Source organism: Aplidium turbinatum, chromosome 14, assembly GCF_918807975.1.
Source record: "Aplidium turbinatum chromosome 14, kaAplTurb1.1, whole genome shotgun sequence".
In the NCBI taxonomy this organism is placed as follows: Eukaryota; Metazoa; Chordata; class Ascidiacea; order Aplousobranchia; family Polyclinidae; genus Aplidium; species Aplidium turbinatum.
Genome location: NC_137485.1, coordinates 21,590,749 through 21,612,300, shown reverse-complemented (window position 1 = coordinate 21,612,300; position 21,552 = coordinate 21,590,749). Strand labels below are relative to the sequence as shown.

Here is a 21,552-nt window from a genome sequence, read left to right as displayed (position 1 = left end):
ACCTGCAGATTATAAATACGGGTGCGGTAACTGCATTTGATATGTTAAATTAACTAAAAAAAACGTCTACGTGCAAAGCATCCACCTTGGTACGATACTTGACCTGCGGATGGGTGTTGCTGAAGCACCGTGTGCTTTTTTGTTTAATCGTTATCAATTAGTGACCTGGTGTCAGTATCAAAATTAGTGATCACGTTGTTTTCCATGAAGCAAAGTGTCGCATGCTTCGCGAAGCATTCAGTTTTGGGATGTGTGTGTGTGTGTGTGTGTGTGTGTGTGTGTGTGTGTGTGTGTGTGTGTGTGTATGTAGGTTCTTATTATGTTATTTGTGTAGCTACGTAAGGTTTCATGTTGGGTGGCCCGGCAATCATCAGGGTCAACACTCGAATCCAAATAACATGTTTCTAATTCAACAAGAATTTCTATTTGTATTTGACACGTTTCTTCTCAACATGATATGTATTTCCTGCGTTGAAGGCAAAGAATTGCCTCACTGATTGCTTAGGAATTGTTCACTGATTTCGCTGTTCCAGCGCTGTGGCAAGTATCATATGTGGGGACTACGTATCACAAATGGAAAATCATTACCCTTGACTATTCAATGTACTGTAAGACAGCGTGTAGGCATTCTGCATTGATAATGATGGTGATATCAGTGCGCGAAAAAAATATCAGTGGTGATATTATCTGCATTTATCTATGTACGCTGAATAAACAAAAACAAACGTTACAGTATCTTGATTTCAATTGTGAGAATCTTTATCCTCTGACTGAAAAAGCTTACGCCTGGCTATTTCGCATACTTGCAGAGGCCTTGAACTACTGAAGCAGGTCTGGCCTCCAAGATTGACAAAGTGAAGTATTGTTGTTTGTAACTTGTTCAATCCATTACTTGCCGCTGACTGGAGAGCTGTCGTTGAAAGTGCGTTCTTCAAGCGTACACCCAAAGAGTCGATCTACAGCAACGGTTGATCTTCCCGTTTCTTCGTGTACACAGAACTTAAGCAGCTGAATTGAATGATGTATTTGGAAGATTTTCGGCCTGTCAGTTTTATTTAGCTTGCATGAAAACAAACCATAGATCCAGGCAATGGCGAAGCATTCGAAGAAGGCGACCCACAGCAAGCACACACCGCTGGCAGCGTAGTAGTCGAAGAGTTGAAAAACGTACATACCACCCTGTAATGTGTAAAAGATGTGGTGAGCATGTTTAATTATATTTAACCTTACTTTGTGACGGTCATACAATAAATGCTACTTTGGGCGACAAAAGAACTTTAAAGACACCCAGAAAAATTACTCAATTACAGCAGTTTTGTAAAACATTCTTCAATTCAGCAACAGGTATAGCCTACCATAAAACATGTAGCCTACTGTATGTAGCCTACCTACAAAAAGTAGCTGGTGCAACAAAAAACGTTTTGAAATACGTTAACAAAACAACCTGTTCGTGTTGTCTTAAAATGCTAATAATGTACTTAAACCCTGGTACTTGAAACAATACTAGCCTACTTGTAGACGAGGTTCATGGTCATTGGTCAAGTTCACCAGTTTTTTTAAGCGATTATCCGATGTATGCAAATATTGATATCTCAAAACGTTTTTTTACAACGCTTGTGCACATAAATTAGAGAATAAACAATAAATACTGAATACTACAAAAAGTGCACAATGCCAAGCAAAAAGCCAAGCAGAGCGAATTAAATCAAATGTAGTTATTAATCTCTAAAACCTCTACAGCCTGTTTCCCACTGAAAGGAGGATCATCAGAAGGTCCTTATTCAAACAAAGTCTGCAACTTTTGCTAGCAGCGCAACAATCAGTAATGCCTAAATTCAAATTACTTAAAACTCGTGACGAACCTATCAATGTCCATGAATAATAGTGTGCCGGCTTCTATTACAGTACACGGGAGCTTACTGAGTAAAATATTTTTACTGCTACTTTTCACATTTTATTTTACTAAATAACAATAAAGCCCAAAATTAAAATTTTAAAACATATGTGGATTGTCGGACCGAACTACGGGTGCGAATGCGACGACGACATGATTGTAACAAAATGAAAAAAAAATTAGAGGCTGCTGAGATGTGGTTTCTCAGAAGAATGTTGAAGATCTCTTGGACTAAAAAGAAGAGCAATGAGAAAGTTCTGGAATTGGAAAAAACAGAAAGGAGATTAATACCAACAGTTAGAAAAGTAACAGTAAACCAACAGTTAGAAAAGTAGATCCCTGTGGAATATGTGGCAAGAGAGTGATGAGAAATTCAATGCAATGCAAGGAATGTGGAAAGTGGGTACATGCAAGATGTGCTAATGTCAAGAGAGCCGCAACAAGATTGGCGAAGTGTTTTGTGTGTGGGAAATGCAGTAAAGGAAGGAATGAAGTGGAAGGCCATGATGATGAGTTCTGCCATGGCATCGAAACAGTGACAGACTTCTGTTATCTGGGTGATCGGATAGATGGAAGTGGTGGATGTGAAGCAGCGGTGACAACAAGGGCAAAATTGGGCTGGGCAAAGTTTAGGAAATGTGGGGAAATGTTGTATGGCAGAAAATTTTCACTAAGAATGAAAGGAAAAGTATATCGGAGCTGTGTGCGGCCTGCAATGCTATATGGTAGCGAGACATGGGTATTGAGAGAGAGTGAACTGGCAATCCTGAGAAGAACGGAAAGGTCAATGGTGAGAGCAGTGTGTGGGGTGAAAACGAGAAGGGAAAAAAGGACTGAAGAATTGTTGGATATGCTAGAGATGAGAGAGACCATAGACCAAATGGCAAGGGCAAATGGAGTAAGATGGTATGGACATGTGATAAGGAGGGAGGAAGGAAGTTTTATTAGAAAGGCACTAGATCTAAAGGTGGATGGGAAGAGGAAACGCGGTCGTCCAAGAAGAACGTGGAAACAACAAGTGAAGGATGAATTTAAAAAAGTCGGACTGAAGGAGGAAGATGCAAGGGACAGGGTGAAATGGAGAAGACGGATAAAAACAATTGCTGCGCGGAAACAATCGGCCACCCCCACTAGTGGGGAACAAACCGACGATGGATTATGATGATGATGATGAGAAAGCGCCAGATGGATTTGTAGGTCATATTCAGACACGGAGATTTGGAAAAATTAGCACTACTGGGCATTTTATAAGGAAAAAAAGCAGAGGTCGGCAAAACTTAACTTATTTTCTGACATCGCCATAACTGACCATATGCTTGCAACTTACCTGTATATAGCCTACCTACTTACCTGCTTAAACTGATTTCAACTCTTCGAGTTTGAGTGGTTGTTTTTTTAATTTGCGAGTTGTTTGTTTTTGGGTTTAGTTTTTTCCAGTCTTGAGTTTTTTTTATTTTTGGGTATGTTGTTGAGAGTTGAGGTGAATTTTTTTTTGTTGTGGTCAACATTAAGTCTTCTTTTTAACCCTTCATGACCCATATTTTTAGCCCATGGCTTTTCGCCAAAAATCTTTTTAAAGTCCCATCCTTGAACTTTCAGTCACAAAACTAAACCAATTTAAAAAGTACCGTAGCACAAATTCGAACAAAGCCCCCGCCTTTCCCAATGAAGTGGATCGAGATGTGTTATTTTAACTATTGATTAGAGTTGTTCACAAACCGCAACCAAACGAAAAAACATTTATGAAATAAAAATGGGCGTTGATCCGAATCACACAGTGGTCTAAATGCAAGTCAACAATGAAACTAAAGTGAATCTTATGTTATAACTAAACCTTGAATTTTGATCAAAACAAATGCAACTTTGTGACTTCCTCTGTTTCTTAAAAAATCTTGTACAGTGGTTCCGCAGTTTGCCAAACAAAGTACATAAGTACGAACATAGGGTACATGAGTTGGCCACAACATTTTTAAGGGCGCATCATAACAAGAAAATTTGAAGAGTACTGCTCGAAATTACAGGGCTTTCCCTGAAGTGCATTTGCTAAGTTGCGAAATTAATTAAGCTGCAGAGTTCACTATAGTGCACTGGCCAACGCAGTTTCGGTTGGATTGAATTTGACAGCTGATGTCAGTTGTTAATTTAGCGGCGCAGATTTCGAATCTGGCATTACTTTTTGTCTATCTTATCAGGTTTTTTAGTTAAAACATTTTTTTAATTTTAATTAATTTTAATTTTTAGAGTTTTTTAGATTTTTTTTTATCGAATCCTTTGAGTCTGTCTCAGAAAGTTTTGTTAAAAACCTTTTTTGTTCGTACAAGGAAGACTCAAAAAAACCCGGCACTTGATTGCAATTCAAGAGCTCTCAACGTTAGAGCCATGCTCAACAAAACAAACCCCAGTCACAGTTTCATGCGCTTAACCGATCGAGTTTTCTACGTTTGAGTATTTTTTAAATATGGGTTTGACGTAGTAATTTTTAAATACAAACGTTACAAAAAAAATCGTTTTGAAGCAAAATTAGCTTTCTTTTCTCAGAAGATTTCGTCTTATTTCGACAAAAGAAGTTCGTTTCGAACAATACCTCAGCTCACGCTATTGTTGCCTTTGATGTTTATAGAGAGTACCATGCAAATTTCGCTGTTTAGGCTGATTAACCTCGCTTCGTCACTTCCTTCGGCTATTGCGCTGTAGGCCTACAGTATTTTACTACCTAAAGTAGAAAATGGTTTTATCACAAACTCTTTCTCAAATAAAAATAAACTCTTTTTTAATGAAATTGCTTTCCCGGTGTGCAATGAAATAAAGCATTTTCTTTTACAAGTGACACCAGCTCAGTAGCCGAGTGGTTATCGCTTTCGCCTCTGGTGCTGCATGGTAGATCGGAGATCGATTCCAGTCGGGTCAAACCAAAGATTTTAAAAAACGGTACCGATTGTGTTCTTTCTTGCATAACGCAGTGAGACTATCTCGGGTAATAACGTGATGACATCGTAAACCTGACATAAAATTAAACATGAGCCCTGTCGCTGAAAGACTTAACTGTTGTAGAGCGACAATAAATAAAACCATAACATTATTTATACGTGGCCGGCAATGGTTCGGGATCGGAAACCTTGCGCAATGAGATTATTATAAGATATGAAATAATTTCATTCTTTGTATAGAAAATGTTTGAAGATTGCCGGTTGCACAATGTATTCGTCAATGTTAACGTACGATTAAAATACACCCATGCAAAAAAGCAACAATCTGCTCACGTTAGTGACCATAGTTAAGCCAACCAGATAAGAGAGGAAACACGTAGCTCCAATGAAAATCTCCCGGTTATATCCTCTGCGTAGGTGGCCAGGAAACAAGTCAACCACAGACGTTATGAATCCCTCCGTCTCCACGAACTACAAATAGAAAGGAATAATGTATCAAAGCGGTAACATTTTGACCAATCCATATTCCATTTGTTCAGACTCTTGTAAATATGGTTAAAAAATGCTATAACTGACTACAATGAAAATTGCAGTACGGGTATTTGTAATCTGTAGGTCGCAGCAACAGACGGAGTGTTTTGACCGGTAGACATTATAAACCGTTGGTTCTCAATTGTTTTTGTCTCTTGGACAATTAACCCTATCTTAGTACGAGCTGTTTTCGTACGCGGAAGCTCGTCACGGGCTATATTAGCCCCGTGTTAATTAATCGCTAATAATGGGAGCTATAAAAATCACAGAGCCAAAATATTTTACAAGATAATAGCATGTGTATTGTGCAGGCCCAGATTTGGGGGGGGGACAGAGGGTGCAGATACCCCGGGCCCCCCTACGTGGAAAAAATGTGATTTTGTGTTATTAATTTTTTTCTTTCAGCCTTTGAAGTTTCTAATGCTGTGCAGTGCAGTGCTGGATTAATGCTACTGTAGACGTAGAGGTGGTTTTTCGTACGCCCCCCCCCCCAAGTGCCCCGGGCCCCCATCGTCTACATCCGGCCCTGGTATTGTGAGTAAAAAAAATGATTTTTTTACCCAACAAACTTATTGAAATAAAGTTTTTGAGATAAAAAAAAACGTCAGAAAGTCGAATTGCAGCATTGTGACCCTTCTGATTGCAGCATTGTGACCCTTCTGATTGCAGCATTGTGACCCTTTCACCACTCAGATAGACATTTGGTTTTTGCTTTGAAGTTGTCAGCTGTGTAAGTCAGGCTATCGGCTTAATTGCATATTTGAAATTATGTGTATTAGACTTGTCTCGATAATTCTTTATTTGAGCGAGTGTGTAGGCTACTATGGTGGTTCTCAACCTTTTTAGGCTAACGGAACTCTGTAGAAGACAAAAATACTTTGTGGCATCCCCAGGGCCTCCGAGAGAACACAGGACTGGTCGGGAAACAATAGGTAAAACGGGCCTCATAAATTTTTTTTTTCAAAATTTCTTTTTTATGCTTATTACCATACATACCATGCATTGTACCATTATATGTTTTAAGTTTCCTCAATGTGAAATTGAATTCCTTGTTTAGATTTTAACAACATATGAAAAAAAAATTATTCTTTCAATATGAAAATCAACAAAATTCACTCGACTGCACTAGCAGCAAAATTGCTAAGGTTGTTCACTATTTTGTCTAGAAAAGATTGTAGTTTGCACATCTCATACGCGGTGCCTTTGGCACATTCAACCAGTGTTTAAAAATGTCGTCACATATATACTGTCATATAGCCCATCAACATCTACACATAGCCTACTGCTCCATATCCGACACTGATTTCGGTGACTGGGAAATCCTTGACCAGGTGATCGACGTCCTGAATGATAGATTCGCAGTGTGCTGGGCATCCAGGACTGCTGAAAGTAGGCTACCCTACCTATGTAGTGTTTGGGCAGTGCGGGCGTGTTTGCTGATGATCCTGTTATCCACTTTTGTCTGATTGTTGAGTGAAATTTTAAAAGAGCCGTTGTTGGGTTGGTGATGACGTCTCATCTTCTTGACAAGTCTGCGTGCCAGTAGCCTATTCGCAGGGTCCACAAGAGGGGGGGACAACCGGTGCATTGCACCGGGGCCCGGTGAGTTTAAGGGGGTCCGAAACAATGTCTAAATTCACGCGATAAAAAGATTGATTTCAACAATTTTGCATAAAATATTGTTTTTATATTAGTTCCGTATGTTGAATGGGGTCCCCTTATGGGTAGCCTAGGCTATGCCCTTTTTTAAAATTACAGAATTTTCAATTTTTTAGTTTAAGGGGGCCCGACAAAATGTTTAAATTTGCGTGCTCAGGTCGATTTTGCATAAAATATTGTTTTTTATATGAATATTAGTTTTGTATTTTGATTGGGCCCCCTCATGGGTATGCCCTTTTTTAAAACAAAATTTTCATTTTTTTGCATTCAGGGGGCCAATAAAATGTTTAAATTTGCGTGTTAAGGTCAATTTTGCATAAAATGTTTTTCTATTTTGAAGTTGGTATTTCTTATATGAAGTTGGTATTTCTTAATGTCATGAACAATAGCAATGCATTCATCCTAAGTTTGCTGCCCTAGTCTCTGCAGATTTTAAGGTCAGAAATGGTATTGTAGGCCTATGTTAATGTAAAGCTGTATGCACACATATGCAATGCTAGTCGGATAGTAGCCTATTGCAATTTTTATCTTCGAAATGGCTGATTTTACCCACTTGTTGCCATGGTTACAATCAGGTGTTGCCAGAGTTAGGAAAACTTAGGGTTTTGATCTTTGCCCAGAACTAAAAAAAATTTCCAAAATACAATTTTTTGTTTTCAACAGCTATAAACTTTTCCTCAAATTAGGGCAGAATTCCGTATCTGACAAAGCTATTGAGGCTATATTTACACTATGTAGTGTTTTAGCATTTTACAGTATTCTATCTTTGTGTATAACTGGTGTGTATCTGTGAATTTAAAGTTATATTTACAATAGTGCATTGTTTGTGAAATAATGGAGTGTTAATACTTTAACCTAATTTATCGTTTGTAAGAACGCGCACCGCAAATTTTGCTTGTGATTGGTGAGATATCACGCGACATGTCGCGCTGGGGGGCCCGGCAGCAACATCTGCACCGGGGCCCGGCAGGGCTCTTGGAGGCCCTGCCTATTCGTTTCAATCATGATGCAAATCGAACTTATTGTAGCTGGTAATTTTAGTATAAGTGGAGAAAAAATCAAAGCATTCAATCTATTCTGGACCTTTTGCAATACAAAGTTGCGGGTCCCAGCGTCAAGTAATGAAGATTTTGCAGCGTCTGATTTAATGCACATCATGCATAGGCTGTTCAATCGGTTTTGAGCGTGGCCATGGTTTTGATGGTGAATCGTAAACAATTTTTTAGAAATTTCTGTGCCCTAAAAATAGGTTGTCAACTAGCAACCGCTGTAAGTAGCCTACCAGTTTACGTCAAAAGTTTTCAAAGCAACAAAAATATTTGGAAAAGTGTTTCGAAAATTGCTTTCAATGATTTGTTGAGTAGAGATCAAGGGGTGGTGTGTTCCGGTTTGCAGCTCAGGTTTGCTGTGTAGCTTTTTTCAAAAATACCAACTCATCCAAAGTGTCATTATTGTAGCCCACAACTTGTTTAAATTTTTTCCACATGCCCGCAGCTGCACATCAAACATATCGGTACGATGAAATTTCCATACCGTAGATCTTCAAACTTATCGATGATATGTTTTGAATTTGTTAATACAGTTGTTAATTGGCGACTTTTTACTTTTATATCAGGAGTAGTTGAAAAGTAAAGTTTAGCAATATCTGATTTTATTTCTAAAATCAATTGATAAAAAATCTCGATGAAGTTGAATCCAAATTTATTGACAATTTTTGCTTGCTTATTCGAAAAAAGTACTTAAACGGACGACTACATTGAATTACTGACATAAGTCAGGCAACGGAAGGTTGACAATTTTGGTTTGCATTTTTCACCGGTTGTTTCTAGGGTTGCAGTATGTAAACAATTTCCTCTCAGCAAGTGCCGATGAAAGAAAATTGGATCATTGTTAGTTGATTTGATATTGAACGTTTGTCAATGTAGCGCTACAGCTTAGCGCTGGCCATCTGAATAGGTTAAGATAAATGATGAACAATATAAACAAGTTTAAAAGCATCAACACAACTATTTTGACCTCACCTGACTGTCTAGACCAAGCAGTAGTAGCATGAAAAAAAATAGCACAGCCCACACCGGGGAAGCTGGCATCATTGCGATTGCTCTCGGGTAGACTATGAAGGCCAAACCGGGTCCTGCAAAGCCATCTCTATTTCACTTAATCGTCACCAATGAGATTGGCGTCATAAACTCGCGAGAAGTCTACACGCGAGTAAAGGAGATCGATATTTATTCAACAGTTATATCATAGCCGGGGGTAGATCCAAAATGAATGATTGGATAACGAGCTTTTCGCTGTGCCACCCCATCAATTTCATGATTACTGTAAAATAGACTACTTAAATCCAGTTGCAGGACAAGGGCGTTCCAAAACTTAAACACATAAATAGTCTAGTTAATAACTTGGAAACTAGTTTGGAAAATTGCAAACCTGACTCGGCAACTTCGGAAATGTCGACGCCCTGTTCCTCTGCCATGAATCCGAGCACACTGAAGATCGCAAAACCACTGATGAAACTGGTGCCAGAGTTTACCAGGCTCAGAACAACACAGTCCTGTCAAAGCGGGAAGATTAAATTCAGGGCTACAAGTCATATACAACAAATCCTATTTTGTCGCTTTGTTAAAGTGTGCGTCAATAATGTTTGTGTAAGCCAAGTGAACCCAACCATTTTTCATACCATTTCATTCACCAAATCTTGTATTGACTCCTATGATTGACTCACGTTTTCCATCAATTAAAAGTCATTCCCTGAACAGCCACTTCACCTGGTCCAGGTCTTCATCAGATCGGGTACGAATCTGATGAGATCTTTACCAGATCTGGTGGCTGTCTGGGTCTGTAATCCTATTGTGTTTTTCCATTGCATGGATACTGTAGGCTACTGGTATAATTATCATACAATAATTCTTCTTAATTAATGTCACAATTCTGCTTACCTTGTAACAATTGTTTTTGAATTTATTATAACTTCCAAGAGATACTAATGCTCCCAAGCAAATGGCAAACGAAAAAAAGATTTGAGTTCCAGCATCAATCCACACCTGAACAACCACAGTTCGTTTGGATATGCTTTGGCATGAATATACAAACTTTAGATCACCTAAACTAGGATATTTAATTGGCAAAGTCATTATAATTATATAACACTGTATTCTGTATAACTCAATTTTGTTCCTGGGGTGTAAGTGTCATTTCCTGATTGGTTACGCCTACAAATGAACGAAAATTCAAATGTTTTTGTTAATGTTAGAACTTTTTTTTTTAGAAAAGAGAGTTAATGCGAAAATGCATAATATGTAACAAACAAAACTTGATTTTATATATTTTATCACTAAAAGGTTTAAGATTAGGATTTTTTGCTTTTGTCTTTCAACGTTTATCACTTGCACCTTCATTCTTCTATCATAAAAAAATTACATAGTTTTTCATTTTTTGTTTATTAAGCCGTTTTGACCAAGGTGTCCTATTGGCCACATACGGTTTCAGCTGACCAGCAAGAATGATTGTGAAGTGTGAAATTCTCAGTTCATTTTTACAAAAATTGCCCTGATGCACAGCTTTGCTTGTTTGATGGTTTACATTATGAATCCGGTGACCAGGTCCCCAAATACATACATTTCTTGCCATTGCACATAACTAGGGAATTGTGTTCCGAAAGCTAGTGACAAACCGCTAGTAGCCTACCACAGCGAACTCGCAGCATCAGGCTAAAACAGGTCGTTTGTATCTACACTTTTGAAATATATTTTTTGAATTGTGTAAGCAACTGGTTTTTAGGAATTTAATGATAACCTAAATTACAAATAGCTAATCAAGTCAGTGAAAAAGGGTGAAAGCAGTTGATTATTTTGTTTCCGATACCGATTGCTTTTGTAGAGCATTTAGTTGAAAAGTAGTTTCAGTCACTTGTCTTGCCATTAATTTGCGCTTTTTGTCCAGAAAATTGTTATGTCATTCAAATAAAACTTCTACATTAAGTGTAGCTACAAGTAGTGTGATTGAAAGTCAAATAATAAGATTCGGAAAAATATAAATAAAAGCTTAAAAGCAATACTGGTGCTGTATCAAAAAAATCAACTGCGGGTTAGGGTGGTCCTTAAAAACACTTTTTTGGAATTTTGTTGGTGCCAGATGTCCCTATATGGACAAATTTATCGTTTAGTTGAAAAAAAAATTTTTTTTCTATTTTTTGAAAACATTTTAGTCCAGTCAAAACATGTTGTAGGCTATTTTAAATTTTTTTTTTTCGAGTACTTTAATTTTTTTTCAAACGTAGCAAATCTGTTACGTCAGGCACATTCGCACTACCTACAGAATTTTGAAACGTAGCAGATCTGTAACGTCAGGCGCTCTAGCAACAAAAGCACACAATAAACAGTAACAAGCAACTAGTTTATTTTCACTCAAACAGCACAAAATTGTTCATTTTTTGTGGAATTTCAAAACAGTGTTTCGTTTTGTCTATGCAAAGGTGTTCTTCACACTTCTAACAAAAGTATAGGCAGCTTGTCCAGCCAGACATTTTGCATAATCCCCTTTCTTTGTAAATATATATGCAAACTTCTTAGCTGTTTTTCCGAGACGTTTGGAAGGGTCTAACTGGACCAAATACTAATAGGACTGCTCCACAATAGCTTCATCATATAACAGTTTGAAGTAATTGGCTGATGATGAAATGTGGGTCAGCTTGTTCACTCACAGTGGTCATCGAAGGGGTGTTTCTCATGGAAGGACTTTTTCTTACACAGCTCCAAATTGAACAGGGTGGTTTGGTTGTCCTTGTTGGTGGATTGATGGATTGATGGATTCCATTATGCCTTCATCTAAAAATAACAAGTTGTAAAAGAGTAAGGAAAAATACTACAAAGCTGCAGTATAAAAGTAAATGACAAGAATCACTATCATTTTCCATTTATGAATTTGACATACATATGCAATTATGCATTGTACAAACATTACCTATTGTGGGACTGAGAAATAAGTGAGACATTTTCAAACAAATACAAAACTCAATGTGGCTCAAGAGAGCATGGTGGAGAGTCCTTTTTACCATCAGAGTATATATCGAACACATCAGTTTGATAGTAGAGAGGTATGATTTATATTTTTAGTTGTCGTCGCTGTGTGGGCCTCTGGTTATCATTATAACATGGAATGGATTTTTTTGCAGTACAATAGTACATGTAAGTTTTTTTTGTGACAAAGTCCACTAAAGCTGAGTTAATGCTTGGTTATATGGAAGGCCAGCCATTATACGTGTTCACTGATAGTGTTTATTTGTATAAAACTTACCTGAATCACTAAAGCTGTCATCTGGCACATCAACAAAGGTAGAAGGGTCCACTACTGGAACAGTCTTAGTGTCAGACTCCAAAATATCAAAACATTAATCTTTTCTTTTTCCACCAACTGGTGTTGTATACCGATTTTTTCCGTAAAAAGATCATGCATTCATTTTGCACCTATGAAAATAAAACTTTATTGATTACAAATCTAACAAAACAAAAGTTTTGAGGTCAAAAAAACAGTTGCATGATGGACGAAGTCAACAGATTTGTTACGTTTGAACTTAGGATGACTGTAGCATATATAAAGATCATTTATGAAATATTTTGTTATCAACTACTCCAACAGTTTTTTTTTCAAATAAAACAAAAAATCCAACGCACCTGGGTGTTTCGAAAATCCAAAACTTTACGAGAGAACGTCTAGGCTAAGCTGCTGTTGCTATGAACCTGACTCAAAGAACTTTGTGTTCGAAAAAAATCAGTGAAGCGAGACCGCAGTGTTTCCAAAATGAAATAGCACTATAGTCAAATGTCACAGAATCAAATTCTTCAAAATTAAAACTTATGAATGCTTTTACAGTAAAATAAATTGCGATAATTTGAAACGTAACAGATCTGTCACAAATGTCCATATAGGGTTAAAGTGTTCTTTTTGGTGAAAACAATATTACATGCAAATTATTTTTTTTTCATGTTTTGAGGTAGCTCAAAATCCCTCTTTTTTCTGCAGGGGTGCAAATGGCTCCAACGTCCATATCTCATCACAAATGGTAAAAGCTTCATTTAATTATTATCAAAAGACGCAGAATGTTTGGTTTCCTATCCAACTTTAATACATCATATATAGGTGTAGCTAATCTAGATTTCACGCTAGATGAAAGAAACTGATTTTTCAGAAAAGTACTCCTGTTTACAATACAGTGTCTGTGATATCAACATAAACCTATTTTACTAAACTAACTGGCTACTACTTTTATGCAACAAGCGGATGAATTTTGTGAAATATCAAAGTAACTACTTTGCTGTAACAATCGAACATACGGCAGTCGGCAGGCTTCACTTGGATAGCAGCTGTAGTGTGTAGCGCACCTTGTGGACCATGAGAGTTGGCTGAAGAGTATACCACTGTCCACAATCCAACAATGGTTACTTGTTGGTGTTGCAATGTAAGTTGATGAACTTACATCCTAATGGGCAGAAATGGTCATTGCTTTCTCGAGCTACCCAGCGCATGACTGGAATTTCGTGGCATAATGCTTCGTGTGGTGTTTTAGCTTCCTCGAATCCCTGGAATGGTGGCTGGTAGCGTAATACGAGTTTTATTGAAACTTCTTCACGTTGTGCGTTGAAACGTTGTTCCAAGCTTTTCTCTTCTTTTCTGTTTATTCTTTAAGAAATGTTTTGCACTCCAGGATCTTTCTTGTCTGCTGGCTTGTAAAATACCAGCTTTTATTTTTGCTTTAGAAATCTTAGAAAGTATTATTTGTATGTGTTTGAATGCATCTGAGCATTTGTTCAATGTTTTAACAAATTGGTTGATAAGGTCCAGTTTATGTGCAAATCAATATTTTACCACGGTCAATCAAAGGGTTTATGTGACGTCACTTTTCCCAACAGAAAAGTCGGTTTGTTTTTGCCACATTCGTCTATGGTTGTGTGCAGAAGTATCCTCACTATCTCAATGGCATAAATAACATAAAAACGTGATAAACTTGCGATAGACACGCATTACGAATGCCAGCATTTTGAAATCTCCATCTACTTGCCAGTTGAATACAATACAAGCAAAGTCCATTATCTGTGGCAAAAACGCTCGAAAAATTTAGATGGCGCTTACGCTGCTCAGTGACTCGAACAGATGGATCCGGCAAGTTTCATTGTTTGAGTCAAGGCATCAACAACTTCACATTGTATTTTTAAGACCAAGTTCTCTAATCAAGTGATTTACACTCCTGGTTGAAAAGAAAACCCGCCACCTTCTAGAACCAAGATCTGACGGGTTGGAGAAGTTTTACAAAGCCTCCTGCAAACTTTACTCATGGCAGCAAAAAGTCCATCTCCTGTGGTTTTCGTCATCAGTTTATCCCTACCTGGGATTAAAAATGTAACAAACGCTATGATGCGTTCCTGGCCTCAAAAAGCTTTGAAGAGACGTCCATGACTGCCACTGATCTGTTGGAAAACCTCAACGTAAAACATAAGCAGCGTTGGGAAGATACAGTGCAAGGCATTGACTTCACCCACTCAAGCAGAACTGCTTGGAAAACTTTCAATCGCCTTACAGGCCATACCTCCAATCCTAAATTATGCCCTGTAACTGCTAACGCCATAGCACAACAGTTCCTAGCCAATAGCAAACGTAAAGTGGCAAATAAGAAACACACCCTTGCAGTGAAGTACCAATGCATCAGACTCTGGAACGCCCCAAGCGGAGATAGCCATTAGTCAATAGTCAGCTCCTCAAGCAAGTTAAAAGCGGGAAAGCACAAGAGCTTGATAACATCCCTATTCCTTGTGGCACCAAATGGCGTGGTTGAAAATCTTCTATTTTGCTTGCCTAACCCTTCAGGCCATACCTAAAATCTGGTGAAAAACCATTGTAGTGGCATTACCTAAACCAAACAAGCTAGCTGATGATCCCAAGAACTATCGCGCGATATCATTACTCTGCGTCCCATATGAGGTCCTGGAACGGCTCCTGCTAACTACTCGAACCAGTTGTTGATCTTCAGTTTCTTGAAGAACAAGCTGGGTTTCGGCACGGACGCTGAACGGCTCAAGCAGTCAAGCAGACCGAGGATATTGAGGAAAGTTTCAAGAAGGGCAACAAGACAGGACTTACCTTGGTGGACCTCACTGCTGCTTATGACACTGTGATTGATTAGTTTAATTTTTGTTGTGCAATATCATAACAGAAAAATCATTAAATGATGCAGCATGTTTAACGAACACAATTGAAACAAAGAAAAATTACAAATGTACACTGCATCGTTGAAGTAAGTAAATCACAACGGGAAGCTGCGAAGTGACCATGATGGTCTTCGAGTTAAGCAGCCACCCTCAGCCAAGTCGATGATAAACATTTAGTAAACATTACACTAAAATATCTACACTAGCAACAAAGAGTCAAGACAGAAACAAACTTGCATCCATGATATATCAAAATTACAAGTTCCAATATTAGGTGTTGATGGTCAAAGATTAAAAGCTTAAAGAGTATCGGTCCACATTAGTAAATTACACTGCAATCAACTTTAATATTCTGCAATTAGATAGTTTTGGTAAAGTTTTTTAAATGAGTCAAAAGATTTTTTTTTAATATCTAGTGGGATTGAGTTCCATATTTTTACTCCACTATACTTGATGCTTCGTTGAAGTCTTGTAGTAACATACAGAGGAACAAAGTAATTATCATTTTTGATTGAACATCTAGTTGAGCGATTATGAAGGTTTGATGTTTTTTGGTACCAAGGACTAACACAAAAGCTCCTCCTTATGATTCCAGACAAAAATGTTGTGCAATTTCCCACAAATATTCTGGAAAATAGGACCTTTTTACTGAAGACGAGTGATGGGCATTGCAGCCGGCCTTGCCGCTAAAGAAACGGTGTTCCGCAAGGATCATGCTTATCACTCCTACTATTTAACATCTACATTAGCGACATGCCAGAGACTACGTCACGCCAGTACGGCTATGCTGATGATCTGGCACTATTCCATTCTGACAAGTCCTGGCATGTGGTCAGTGGTTCCCAACCTTTTTGTTGTCACGGACCCCTTTAGACAAATTATTAATTCTGCGGACCCCTACCTAATTTTGCCTGAAACTCAATTAGGCCTAACATACTATTAACGCTACTCAACTACTGTAAGTTACTGTGTCATATTGCATTGCAGCTATGACTCCTGCGGCAAATATCAGGTTAAATAGTTGCTCAAATAAGAAAATGAATCAATTGTTCAAGAAATGTCATCAGTATTTGAATATTAAGGTGACCCAAAGTGCCATGCCGAAACTTTTTCAACGTAAGCAAATTTAATGAGAGGACTGTTGTTGCTTTTCCTGAACTAACGACTGAACTGTGGTTGAGTTTTTGACAATGCAACACGCATGTCATCTTCAACGTCCAGGCGATTTCGATGTTTAGTTTTTATTGTAACAAGAGCTGAGAATCCTGCCTCGCAAAGGTAAGTGGTTATGAACGGTAACAAAACAATAATCGCTTGCTTTGACAAGAATGGATAGGTTTGCAGTGTTGTGACTTGTGAGCACCAAAATTCTTCCACAGTTTTTGAATAAAGTACAATACGTAATAACTCTTTTGATCTCAAATCAATTAGGTCATCTTTACTGAGATCGTCATCGCTAATATTGTTCAAGGCAAAAAGAAAAGGATTTCGAATCCATGTTTCAACTTCGTTCGGCGGGTGTTCTAAATTAAAATAACGTTGAAATGAGATTTGCAGGGTTTCCAAATGTGCGCAAAATTTTTCTCTCTGCTTTCTATTACGTAACAGACGAGTCAATCCTGACTTAACTGTAATTGACATGCGTTGCGGTAGATGTAGTTTAAGGTCAATGTACGTACGCAATGCAGGCAGCATCATATATTTATTTTAGTGCATAGCCTACCAGTAGGCCTACAGTTTATTCTCGCGGGCTTGAGCTTGACACATTTGCATTTACAGAGAGAAATAAAAGTAAAAAAATCGCTTTTCGTTTTTTCTCTCCAAAATTCATCAAAGTAATCACGAACCCCCAAATGCTTTCTCACGGACCCCAGGTTGGGAACCACTGTGGTAGAGGAAGCCCTCACAGACGACATCGCCCAAATCGCAGACTACCTGAGGTTGTGGAGGTTGAAACTGAGCCTGGCAAAGACTACCGTCACACTTTTTCACCTGTGCAACATGGAATCCACGTGCTAATTGTCGGTCTTTCTTAATGGAAACCCCCTACCACACAACCCATGCCCTCACCTAAGAGTGAAGCTCAATGGAATAAGCCTGCGTGTCAAGACAATGATTGACAAGCAGGCTTCATGCCTATTTGAACACAGTTGGAAACGTTGTTGTAATTTAATTTCGTCTCGAATTTCTGTTGGTCTTCACTGCTTCGAATTATGTTTATTGTTGGAAGTTTTACGTAATTTAATGTGGAAAGTAACCGCTCACACATCATCAATCTTTAAAATATTGTGTGTTTTATTTTTTCCTGCCTTCAATCGCACTGCAGTATATAACTTTGTAATATTTATTTTGTACATTATTCGCTCTGAGGATGCGCATTGTCATGGTGCGCGAAACGTCAGTAAAGCAATAAATCAACCTGTTTAGTGTTGCTTTTACTTTCACTTTCATCAGATGAACGTTAGTGCTAGAAACGATAATTGTCCTGATGAACACCCAAACTTTCCAGTATTCATGCCAACATCTGTTGAGGCTGAACGTGCATTTTCAGCTCTTGGATATTTAGCCAGCAAAATTAAAAATCGTCTTAACGATGATACTCTGGATGTTCTCATGTTTTTGCGTCAGTATTGAATGGACTCATGTTGCCAACCTCCTCGTGGTGAGTCCTGGTAATTCAAATTAATGAAGCGAATGGCAACAATCAGATACCGCAACTCACAGGGCACCTGGGGTGGTAAAAGGATAAACCCTCGGCCCCGGTGTCCAACGAGAAAAATTCATTCTCCTGTCGGAGTAACTATCTTGCAGCTAAACGTTGAAGGCCTTACCCAGGGCTGCGATTTTTGCCTTTTTCGGTGACGAGGTCACTCGACACGCGCCATCACTATTCGACAAACGCCGTGCCTTACAGAAAAAAAAAAAAAGGAAAATAAAAAGGAAAAAAACTGAGAGAGGACTAAACATCGTCAGGTCGAGAAACAATCGGGGGGGGGGGGCATCACGTGATCCAATCATAAGAATGCTGACCTACGTAAACTTTCCTTTGCCAGGTACTTCAAAGCAAGGTCTAAAAGCGACGCTTCACACGAGAAACTCCCAAGGCGTCAGCGCCGCCATTTTGAACACTGCGGGAGAATGCTTTGATCGAAGTTCCAACGCCTGGCATCAAACATTTCGCAACACACGTTTCGTGCTATTCGACACAACGGGTTTCTTTTATAGATGAAATAACCTAGGCTACGATAAGTTGTCAACGTCTATGCCAGTTTGTATTTCGCAGTTTGAGCTAATTAACAATATTGCTCTGGTAAATGACTGTTAGATACTTGCTATGAAAGTTTTTCACATGTAGAAAACAGCCTAGTTTCCGACCAGACGTTCAGAAATACAGATGAAAAAAGCCGCTATTTTTATGGAAAGGAACATTTTGAACACTGCGGAAAAATGCTTTGATCGAAGTTCTAACGCCTGGCATTAAATATCTCACCCCACACGTTTCGTGCTATTCAACACAACGGGTTTCTAACTTTCTTCGAAGTAGGCTACTTTTACTTGTCAACGTCTATGCGAGTTTGTATTTATGTCTGACTTATGCACTTGTTGTTCCAAGAATGGAGAATTTTTTTGCAATGTGAATAAAGAATAGTAGACAGATAAACACGGTTGCAACTCGACTTCCTTCCACTAAAAGGGTTTCTGTGATTACGTAATGGGCGATTTTGCACTTGCATTCACAAAAGCACACAACCTAGCTAGCAAAACCCGTCGTTTTTACATTGATTCAACGTCTGTAGACATTGAATCGAAAAAACGAGAAGCGAAAAATATACTAGAGTAGTCTATCACGACCGCACTGTTTGATTTGTTGTGATGTAATAATACCAAAAGTAGCGATACGCACGCTGTTACGTTAATTCACCTTAAATAACTCAGGGAGGAAAAGTAAGTTAATTTTGGGTTACCTTTAAAGTAAGTTAACAGAACAAATCGATTTAAATTTCCTGGAGGGTTATATTGCGTAGGCTACCCAGACAGCAAAAAGTCATCATTTTACATTGATTCAACGTCTACAGACGTGAAGTCAATGCAAAAATAACGAATTTTGATGCCTGCGTATCACTGCCCAAGAAGAAATTTACGTTTGTTTTACATTAATTCGACATCTAGCGACGTTGAATTCAATTATCATAAAATAACGTTAATTGTTCAACCAGGTACCAGTAACAAATTAATAGCTCACTGCGAGATGATTGCCTCGATTTACGTTTACACTAACATAATTTCGGCACAATTGGGACACTGCGAGCAAACACGAGTCTGTTTGATAAAGAACTAGCTGTCAGAATCGGAATTATCAGATACTGTATCGGAGGATGAGGTTGCCGCTTCGTCACTAGAATACTTGAAGACGCAAAACTGCCCGTTCATGAACGCGCGATGCCATATGATCGGAAGCATTACTTTACTGCCCAAGAACCATTTATCGAATTTCGTACTACTTTTTTAACTTGACCCGGTAGCTTTTCTAATTCCAATTTGTTTCCGTCATAAAATTCTTTACAAATTTTGCAAAATACCACACTAACTTTTCCTTTTGTTTGATAATCTATAGCAGGTAAATTCTACTTTTTAACTGTATCTTCTTTCACTATAATTTATATTCGCAACGACATCGGTAAACAATAAGCATTCGATGAAAAAATAACTTTTGCGTAACAATAAGCCGGTATTTATAAGGTTGCAAACTTTTTACAGTTCACAAGAGCATTGTCAGCGCATAAAATAGCTTGCGTGATGCTCTGGGCTACCGCCGTGTGACACGCGATGAAGAAACGCATAAAATTCGTTTGATTAAACATTAAAGCATACGGCAATTGCCGCCGTAATCCAAGGTTTGTTGATTTGGCGACGGCAATGTTTTTGCCGTCGTAGATACAAGCTAATTTCGAGGGCTGTATACATGTCCGGTAGGTACATAACTTAGCGCTTGATACTCCTTTGCAATCACTCAACCAGCGTGCGATTAAAAGCTTTAGTAAGTGATTCTGATACCACACAACTTGTGCGGTAACTGGCGACCAAACGCTTATTTATAATCTGACTCCTGTGACGTCATATTACTATTCGACAAACAAACGCAGAATTTTTGGTCGTTCGGCAAGAAAGAAAAAATCGCAGCCCTGGCCTTACCAAAGCCAAATGCAACATGTTGGAATATCTCACACAAGAGCATAACGTGACAGCATTGCTCCTGCAAGAAAACCACACCACCGAAGTATCGAAGTCAAAAAAATCTCAATAGCAAGAAGTATTACAATAAATAAATGTGCTTTATGTAGCCTGCATGTGTATTTTAATACTTTGTTAATCTCAAAAAATCCCGGGGTTCAGGTGTAAAGATCCCAGGAAATCCCAATCCCGGGATTTAAAATTTGATCCCGAAGCCCAATCTTACTCCATACTCCTTACAAGTGCTCTTGCACTTGTTTACCTCCGAATATGCTTCTCTCCGTTTGGTGCCGCAGCGTACGCACTAGCAAAATTGACACTGCCCTCAACACTACCATGAGAAAAATCGCCGGTTGCCTGTTTTCCACTCCAACTGACTTTCTGCTGGTACCATCAGGCATTCCTCCAGCTAGTTTGCGTAGGGAAAAATCACGTACATAGGTTGGTTTTACATGCTATGTCAAGGGATGACAACCTCCTCAACCAGATGGTTTTAAAATCGCACCTTGAAAGGCCCCACCGCTTGAAATCTCGACGCCTTTTTTCCGGCCAAGCTACAGCATGGCCATCTAAAGATATGGCCTGATTTGTCACATTTTGCAAAAAATTCCAGGTTTTTCTAACTTTGGGCGAACGTTTAAATAAAATTTTCTAAAAATTAGATTTTTACGCTTTCATAAAACAAAAAAGTTTTATGTCATTAGGAAACCGCAAAAAGTAAAAAGATTTCAAAAAATGTCAGTCAAGCACTAGCAGTAGCTGTAATCAAAATCTGCAAAATGTGACAAATCAGGCCGCATCTCCAGGTGGCCATGGCTACAGCTATTTGCAACTCCAACTTCCACATTTCCGAAGATTGGAATAGTATTCAAATGAAAAGAAGTCGGGAGACCAATTCAGTTCACGGTCCTTCTCAATGCTCCATCCGCAGCAAAACTAACTTGAAAGGAATGGGTGAAGTTCAATCGCTTGCCAACTGGAACTTTTCAATAGCAACATGTTCCAATGGGACCTCGCCGACTCACCATCTTGTGCATGTGGTTCAGATTTTCAGACTGCTTACCACATTCTCTACCAATGTCCTGTATACCGACCCAAGGATAGATTA

The 21,552-nt window shown here is 38.5% G+C and overlaps 1 protein-coding gene across 1 annotated transcript in view; it reads right to left on the bottom strand.

Moving 5' to 3' along the window:
* The window catches only part of LOC145783247 (sodium- and chloride-dependent taurine transporter-like), a 98,281-nt gene that overhangs the window by 15,904 nt on the left and 60,825 nt on the right, over window positions 1–21,552 (bottom strand). Inside the window, exons 7-11 of the mRNA XM_082595065.1 lie at window positions 9,951–10,055; window positions 9,442–9,565; window positions 9,033–9,145; window positions 5,155–5,292; window positions 1,077–1,179 (exon numbers count right to left, since the gene is read on the bottom strand). Coding sequence (XP_082451191.1) covers window positions 1,077–1,179; window positions 5,155–5,292; window positions 9,033–9,145; window positions 9,442–9,565; window positions 9,951–10,055 — 583 coding nt within the window. The remainder of the gene's footprint in view (window positions 1–1,076; window positions 1,180–5,154; window positions 5,293–9,032; window positions 9,146–9,441; window positions 9,566–9,950; window positions 10,056–21,552) is intronic.